Below are 9,009 nucleotides of genomic sequence, written 5' to 3'. Positions count from 1 at the left end.
CTTGTTTACATTCCGATCATACCTTTGATGGCGACACATTTGCTAACAAAAATGTCGCCTGATACAAGTAACTGATACAAGCAACCAGAAAATCGAAAGCCCATAATTATCTCTGCTTAGGACTTGTGTCAAATGGTTTTGACTTTCTGCATAAATCTATCTCTCTCCGAGTCTTTTTCCATTCTCTTGAAATAGTACTAAAAAAATTTCAACCATGAATTTCCTTTCAATAAACAGCGATTGCATGGAAAGTATCATGGAAGGAGTGCTTACTTTTGGAGAATAATGTTTCTTGAGTTAACAAGAACTTTCAGTTAGCTCCAAATTCTCAAACTTTGCCAGGGTCCTACGAAAATTCTTTGGAAATTCTCTATAAAAGTCAGCAATCTACTATTTGGGTTTGCTTGCTTATTTAATGTGATTCTTTGCTAATATCAATACGCGAGTGCAGTAGCCACATGTACACATGGTAGGACCTTTCCAAGTGTGTTTTTATGGCTTACCTTCACGTAGTTCGCTGCATTTGTTTTTTTTAGCCACTCCTTATGATGATACATCTTTCATGGTACTTTATCTGAAAGTGAGAAAGAACAAAAAGCGTAAGTAAGTATATACCATGCGTCGAACGACTCTGTTCTCCAGTCCTGACTGAAGAAAACATGTCCTTGGAGTATAGGAAATTTTAAAGGGGTAATGCCACAATATTTTAGGTAAATTTTTATGATATACAAAATTACTCTCAAAGAGCCTGATCGTAGGTTAATGTTAAGACAAGGTTCAAGCCTAGTTCGGAAACTAAGAAGGTTCGATCCCTTCTACCCTCCAAAAAGTTTACAATCAACAACTTGAAACTCTTGCTTTCTTTACTACAATATCAAAGGTTTGATTTGACATTTGAGCAAATACGAGGAACAACCCGGGATAAAAGCCGAATTTTGTATTTCACATAAATGTTTTCATATGATAAAATAAATTGAAGACTGAACGTCCAAAATAACTTGAATTTACGCTAAACAATTTTGATTAGCTGAAGGTTTCGTAGTGGTCGGTTACGTTTGCTCAAGGTGCTTACAGACTCGACAGAAAAAAAACTCCAGGAAAATAATTGCTAGCCTTTGGCACCTTACAACTATTTTCAAGACGTTCAAACTTTAGTCGGCAACTCCATTTTCTTTCTGCTCGGACTTAATTTACCGTAAAGGTTCAGTCTTATTTCGCCCAATTTCCCAACGTTGGATTCCAAACTGATCGAAGTGAAACAGTTTTTCCTGAAAACGGGTTTTGACTTAAAAAATCTCAAATCCACTCTTTAACGCTGGAGAACTGAGCGTAATATTGCTTGACAAAACTATTAAATTCGCGTTGCCTTCAAACTGAACTAAGTTGCCTTCAATCTCATAATACCACACAAGTTAAATGTCTTACCTTATTTTCTGCTCTCTGAAGCTAAATAAAGTGAGTTGTCGGTCCATATCAGGTCTTCAATCATTTCTTTATGATTTGACGAGTAGTCTGGACGATTAACCTTGATTTGCTTGCAAGTTTTGTAGTTCTTTCGCTCGAGAATACAAACAGTTTCGCTGGACCACGAGGTATAGAAGAATAAAATGCAAATGAGTATAGTGCGCAATTGAGAAAAAAAATCACACCTCAAATTTTGCACGTGCATATTGATGGCGAGGTTACTGGGTGTATTGTTGAGTTGAATTAATTCCATAACAGATATCAGGGTAAACTACAGAAATTTTTAAAATGGTCAGCTTTGGAAGAGTTGCTTTTCCATCGCAAGTTAATTTTGTTATTCCTGCTTTTCGCCTAGCTGTAACTATCCAATTTTCAGTCTTCAATTAAGAGGGGGACATTGGGGGTTGATGAACATCGCATTACCGCAAAAAAATTCGGCAAATATCGCATACCGTAAAAAAATTAGGGAATACCGCAATTTCATAGAAAGCTTGCATAGCTGGCTAAATTGTTGAAGTAAGGGCAAAAAAGCGAGGCGAAAACGAGCGGTGGTACTGTGGAAATAACGGCACGACTTTGGCCTCAATACTACTAAATTTTAGGGTTTATTTTTCCTTCTCTTTGCGCGTTTGAAGATCGATGTCAGTTTTGTACCCGTTTATCTCTTTCCTTCGCTCGCCTCCTCCCCCCCCCCCCCCCCCTTCGTTTTTCCCTCGCTCATCCGCGTTTTTCGCTTTCTCCTTCAATTTTTCCTCGCGCGCCCGCGTTTTCCATTTCTCCTTCAACTACCGAAAGCCTGAAACAGGCTACGTTTAAAAAGAATATCCTGTTTCAAACAAAACAGGCTAATTCTACTATCAGAAAAACTCATGAGTTTACTTTAACCCTATTCCAGACTAACAGCTCAGTTACCATACCCTTTGGGATAGCACATATAAGGTGATTCGGGGGCTTTATTTATACAGGGAAGTACCCTCATTCCTTAGGGGATCATATAAAGGCTGGTTTGCCGCAGTTCATCTGTTTAATGACAGCATATATATAGACCTTCTTGCTAGGATTCAAGATCATATGAACTGAAGAAGAATAGACCAAAAACATAACAGTAAAATAAAAATCCACATAGAGTTTCTTTTGTTTTAGTAGAACTGGCTTTCGATTAACGTTTGGTTTTGTTTTCTTCCTGCCAAGAGCCATTGGATTAAGAAGTGAAGACTCTCGAACTTTCTTGCATTTCAAACCACTTCTTGTCCACACGAAAGAGTCGTCGTTGACTTCAGGCAATACTAATTGAATTTCAGCAACTTACAGGCCCTTACAGCGATTCCCTTTCGTACTTTTTGTGATGGGATTTCAATTATTTCAGCCGTCTTAAACGTTGAAGCCGTCTACTGCGGATAAAGACGCGACAAAACTTGACGCACATAGTTTCGCGCGGTTTCGTTGATTTTCAGTCCCGCTCTGGTAATCACCAGGTTCTTAGATATCTAGAAGTATTATGCAGCCCTATTAAAAAACAGCCATTGCAATTGAGGAAAACATAGCACGAAATGCTGTAGTGACTGTATGAGAAAAATGTGTAATCCTTACCCTCTCCGCAGGGGCTACTTTCATTTTTTCGTACGTAATCGTAATCTCGTTCCCAGATCTCGCGGGTGGGCGATCTGGGAACGAGATTATTTCGTACGGGCTAGGGAGAGGTGAAAAGAAAGCAAGCGGATCCTGGGGAGAAGAGAAAACGAAAGCGCGCTTCACTGCGCTCTCCAATTTTTTTTATTTTTCCTGTTTTTTTTTTTTCTCTCCTTTCCCCTTTGTTTCACCAGGAGAGGGCGTAATTCTCAAGGAGGGAGGTCTGGGAAGACGCCTTGGTTGGAGCATGGTGAGTTGTGGCGCTTCGCCGCCTAACCATGAAGCACCGCGCTCCCTGTTTCCCGCTTTTCAACGACGCAACGCGACGACTCCTGGGAACGAAGCAAGGATCTTTGACATATCCATACTTAAAGTAAATCTGCACGACAAAAGATTTTGCGGATCAAATTTGATCCTCAGAACTAAGCGCTAGTAAATAAGCAATCCGGCTTTTCCTTTTTTCCATACGTTCATTTATTTGTAAATTTTCCTGCCCTGAATACAAACTGTAATACCATTCTTGGGCTAAATTCTGTCCTTAACAAATCGCGTTTCAGATAGAGGGTTTCTTAGCCTGTGTTAACATAACAAGTATCCCCTGTATATACGTGTGTAATAAAGAATTACGAAGCACTTGTAACTGAAATTTTGTCTGCGCCGGTGAGATTTGGAGCCACTAAAAAAATAAATTATTGCTCGTGCTAAGTAAAGCCCAATTGCACCCAAAGCAAATTTCAGGAAAGACAGAGATTTCGTGATTTACATCTTCAATTCCTACTCCAGGAGCGTCACATATTTATTGCTTATTTAGGAGTTTACCCCTCTCGATCCGTACCCGCAAAAGCTGATAGTAATTTGCAAGGAGCAAAACGGGGAGAGAATAAAATAATAAAGACCAGGCGGTCATTCCCTTCTTCTTTTCTCTACTTGTTATGATTGACAGCTAGAAAAAGAAATTCTACAGCACAGTACAGACCCTGCTCGAAAATCCTTTTCATAGTAACATTATAATATATTACTGTTAAATTTTACAATTGAAAGTAATTCAATAATTTAATTTTTTCACATGTGTTATACACATTTATATCCAAGTTGTTTTATTATAAAGTTTCATATAAGTTTTCTATCCACTTTCTTTCTTTCCGCACGTTTATATCAGGATTTATGTCCTACATACTGATCTTCCATTAAAAAATACACCCCGGGTATGTCAAACCAAAATGGTAAAATTTCAGGCTGAAGCAGCTCAAATTCTAGAACTTTTAGCCCCAGGCTTAAAGCGCGGTGTGACCGGGTAACACCGTATAGCCCCTCAGTATATGGGAGTACCCCTTTCCCAGGGAATTGCGATGGCATCGACCCTTTTAAAAGCGAAAGCCGTTCAAGCAAAACCTAGCTTGCAAAAGGAACATTTGAACCGAAGACAAACAAACAGACAACATAACAGTTAAATAAAATTCCGCACAGCGATTCTTTGGTTCTTGTAGAATCCTTTTGATCAGCGCGTGGACTTGCTTTCTTCTTGCCAAAAAGCAGCATTAGATTTGAACATGCCTTGCATTCAAAAGCATTTTTGGTCCCTGACACGGATACCAGTCCGTCTTTGACTCCAGGCATGTTGACAGGCGATGAACTAGCCTTGGTCATCCCAGCTGATAGGTTATCCCCTGTTGAATGGAAGTTCTCTGATTAATAAACGAAATAATAATATGTTCTCTCTCTACTATCTGTTAGGCAATACTTTTACTGTCTTCGTTTTTCCAAGTTTGACTAAAACGGGTTAAAGAAGCTAATCGGGACGTTGGATCTTGAAAAAATTGGCCCATTTTTTTCAAATATATCGTAATTTCAGTCAAAACGATTCTTGTAGAAAACTATTATTTTGAGGTTTCTTTCAAACTGAAAAGCAAGCAAGTGAGAAAATAATTTTTTACATGAAGAACCTAAAAAGAACCTCGTGACATACATAGCTCCCTTAAACAGGTTGAAGGCGAAAGAAACTGGTAATCGTCCTTTGTCACTGGCATAAATTTATCGAAAATTTAATAATTTAGTCTGACAAAATTAAAGATGACGCAGAGTTTAATATATTGCTGTACCATTTACAAACTGTGGCAAATACAAGAGAAATACGCTGAATATTAAGCGAGATATTTTCAGTTGAAAAACGTCGGATTTTCTGTCTTTTGTATGACTGAGAGGCAAGATGTTGCCACATAGCCATACATAAAGTGATAAATATTATTTTATTTTCTACTAATGCAATATTTGAAGCATTTTTGACTATTATAGTTTCCTTTCAAACTTGGCACTATAGCTTAATTTTGAATGCTCTTTCTGGTCGATTAAATACGTTTGCTTAAATCGGGCGAATTATTTTAATGCGAGAAGTAACAATTACGTTAACAAATATCGCCGCAATTCTAAAGTTGAATTTAAAGGAGCGCTATCACGGGGACGATTGTGCTGCATTTTTGGTCAAAACACTACTAAAATTAAGTACCTTCACTCACGCCAAAAAATAAAGAAATGTTAAGCAAAATGTCGAAGGAAGAACAAATTGTAATTAGTTTTAAGCGATTTTTAGGCGCAAATTTGAAAAAAGTCTGCCTAACTGTTTTCAATTTTAGAGCAAAACCGCGTGCATGCGTGACTCGTTATAACACCCCTTTTACAGCTTCAGTGTGATAGTATAGTAATTTTTAACACAACTTGACCATTTTGTTATTTTATGCAAATATGCTTTTAGGCTTCTCATATGCTAGTGACGCTAGTAGTGCTTCTTTAACGGAAAAAGCTTTTGATTTTGTGGAGCGGTTTCGTTGGGTACTTCTGATTATTTACGAGAAGTTAAAAAAACTGTTTCAATCTCGCCGGATTAAATATGAGTTAACTAAAACAACGTTGTTTTAAATGTAGATGCAGTCAACACTGTACTGACGCTCGATGGATGAAACTGCCAACGCGATTATAATCCCGAGATACTGAAACATGTACATGTTAAAAAAGACCACTCGCGACGTGCGTTGTGACTGTCTCTCGAGATATAACCCTGTGGGAATCGTGTGAAACAAGATGTTTTTTGTGCGCCCTTCAGGTCTTCTGTTACTCCAGTCCACCGGGTCAAGTTACGCTCAAATCACGTTCGAATCAAAACTTTGTTATAGCTTTTTGTCTATGCAATTTTAATTTATTCCATTATTTGGATTTACCAGATCATAAATCAGTTAATGTGTGATTTAGTTGACTGGTTCCTCTAAAATATTACTTATTGTTTTCCTTCATAAAGTTATCGGCCGACGACAAAATGAAAAGGACGTGACCAGTTTACATGCAGCTAGTCATGTCACAGCCGAACACAGAAGCCCTTCATATAATTACAATGATTTGCCTCGCAACATTATTGATCTTGGATCACAATTATTCTATTAATCTATAATCATTCGCTGACTGATCACGAAAATTCTGATAAGTAAGCTTTCTTTTTCAACGCACAGCTAAGATAAGAAAAGAAAAGAAACATTTTTCTACGACATGAGAAAAGTGTCCCATCAATTTTATATTTATGTATATTAATTTACCAAGGTTTCCCATCACTCAAATATAAATATATTAATTTGGCTGCAAGAAGGGATGTTTCTTCCCAAAAGAAGAAATGGAAAACATTCACGGAAAGTCACACAATTCAGAAGTTCCTACAATGCGTAGCATGCACAGTTAAATTAATAAGTTTTAAATATGATTTTACATGAAACTCAAGACATTTTCTAAATTATTTACCTGTAATAGTGAGCCCATTTCCATACAAGTGTTCCCCAGGCTGATAAAATTCGTTCTTTTGAAATCCTGCTTCGGTACCTTTCTTGGAGTTTTGGGTAAGTGCCCTGGTATGTTTTGAACCAGTCAGCTTGCCCCTCTCCCGTAACACGGACAAGAAACGATAGCTTTGCCGGTTCAACCTAGAAATCGGCTGCAATGCTTTCCACGTGTTGGTAGCCATCAGTTCGATCCTCTCGACTGAACAGTTATCTAGCTTGTCGCTTTGAGACTTCAAAAATCACCAGCTCCAATAGTACAAGCTAGGCTGTCAGCTCTGAGAAATTCTGTCTAACAACAGGATATATAAAGCTGAAGAAATTAAAACACTGTCACGGTGAGTGAGTGACGTTAATTCACTTGAATAGTTTCCGCTATGGATTAATTGCAATCACGTTTCGTTCCGCCGATTCACTGATCACGTATAAAGTTTTTAAAGGTTGTTTCGCAACAACTGTGTTACAATAATCTTGTCTTGCCATACAAAGGAAAACATGCCAAAGACAAAATATACAAAATCGGCAAAATTAAAAGCGTATCGATTTGCTTAAAAGTTTCTATTAACGACACCTGTTGAGAGGGTTTTTTAAAGAGACGGAGGGGGCGTGTTAAAGAGGAGAGCTATTGAGGGCGGCCGGGGGGTGGTGATAGTGAGCCCAAATAAAAATAGGTATAAGAGAGTGCTAAATGTTGCGTCTTCTTTCTAATAACACCTCTACACATGGAAGAAAAAGAGGAAAATAAACGTGCTGACAGATAACTGCACGTAAATTACATTGCCATCTCAAAATAATTGTTTTCTTTTATACGAGGTTATCATTGATTAATATTTAGTAGAGAGCTCGAGGTCATTGTGGTGTTCATATTGAAACGTACGTTAAACTCTAGAAGGGGGACAGCTTATTGGAGAGGGGAGTTTTGTAGAACTACGATACACATAAAAAATCGAAGTTGAGACGGGAATATACGCACAAAAGAGAGCCTATTAAAATTGCCGGAACGTCAGTACGCGCGCAAACCTTCACAGTTTACAGCACTTTAAATCAAGAGTTAATTCTTTACTTTTCAATCCCCAATCTAAAGCACCTTTATTTGGTTAAGCTAACTTTGAACACCATGGTATTTTTGCATCTTACTAAACCACTATTTTGAGGTTTTCGACGACTTGGAAGAAATTTTATACATCAGACATTTCGTGCCTTGACATAACGTCTTTAAACATTCACCCGCAGAAAACATTAAAATTTGTTCACGTCCGAACTGATAACCATTTCGGATCAGTACCGTTTGTCGTGTACTTTATCACGTTAGTTAGTTTTGACTCACTAAGTGATGAAAAGCCGACATGACCACGCTTGCTCCATAGGGTCCTAGTCTGTAAGTTGTGAATTTTCGCATGTCTATCTCAGTTTCAGCGACACACTGAAAACTGTACATCAAGTAGAAGCCAAAAGCAATAAATTACAAATAATAATAATAACATCTTTTATTTAGACACGATAATTCTACAGCATAGCTGATGTGGTCGTGTATAAGTTAACTAAGAAATAATCATAAAATTAGGAATATCAAGACAAATACGAATACTAACTAAACTTATAAATATACCTCATATTTACAATATATACATGCACTCCATATTTTTCTAGCCTATTTACAATCTTCTATTAACAATATCTATATTTTTAATGCCCTTCAGCTCTTTTTTGAAGGCAGCTAAGATTTCTTTAACCCTCCAGGCATTCGGCAAATTATTCCACCGTTTTGCCCCACTGTACGTAACTGATTTGATTTTAAGGTTAGTTTTTGGCTTGGGTAGGACAAAGCAGTTCTGACGTCGTATTAGTGTCAAATTATACATTGTAAAACGTACAAAATGGACCAACTAGCGAGCCGCCTAAAAAAATGTGGAATGTCAAACTACAGCATCTAGGACAAAGCACTAAACGTCAGTAAGATTGGTTTAAGAGTTAGCTTCCAGCTTTGCTATGTCTGTTTATGCTAGGAGTATATGGATTTCCACTGACGCGTAAATTTTTACGTGCGTGAAAAAATTTAGAGACAATGTATGAACGGCTTGCGTTAACGAGTACGCAAGTC

General features: G+C 37.7%; 1 protein-coding gene across 1 annotated transcript; it reads right to left on the bottom strand.

Annotated features, from left to right (window-relative positions):
* Nucleotides 1–3,543: 3,543 nt before the first annotated feature.
* LOC144647051 (uncharacterized) lies at nucleotides 3,544–7,371 on the bottom strand. The gene is made up of 2 exons (XM_078506793.1): nucleotides 6,874–7,371; nucleotides 3,544–4,760 (listed from the first exon to the last, which is right to left on the bottom strand). Exons 1-2 carry the CDS (start codon nucleotides 7,091–7,093, stop codon nucleotides 4,486–4,488), a joined length of 495 nt encoding a protein of 164 aa, XP_078362919.1. The 5' UTR covers nucleotides 7,094–7,371; the 3' UTR covers nucleotides 3,544–4,485.
* Nucleotides 7,372–9,009: the final 1,638 nt, after the last annotated feature.

Source organism: Oculina patagonica, chromosome 3 (genome assembly GCF_052425735.1).
Source record: "Oculina patagonica isolate OP01 chromosome 3, crgOcupat, whole genome shotgun sequence".
NCBI classification, from domain to species: domain Eukaryota; kingdom Metazoa; phylum Cnidaria; class Anthozoa; order Scleractinia; family Oculinidae; genus Oculina; species Oculina patagonica.
This window is presented reverse-complemented; position numbering and strand designations above follow the sequence as displayed.

Bases quoted from the DNA above. Each gene is read 5' to 3' on its own strand.
- LOC144647051 (XM_078506793.1), bottom strand. From the start codon at position 7,093: ATGGCTACCAACACGTGGAAAGCATTGCAGCCGATTTCTAGGTTGAAC. The intron at 4,761-6,873 runs GTAAATAATTTA...TCCATTCAACAG, and splicing joins AAATGGGCTCACTATTACAG to GGGATAACCTATCAGCTGGG.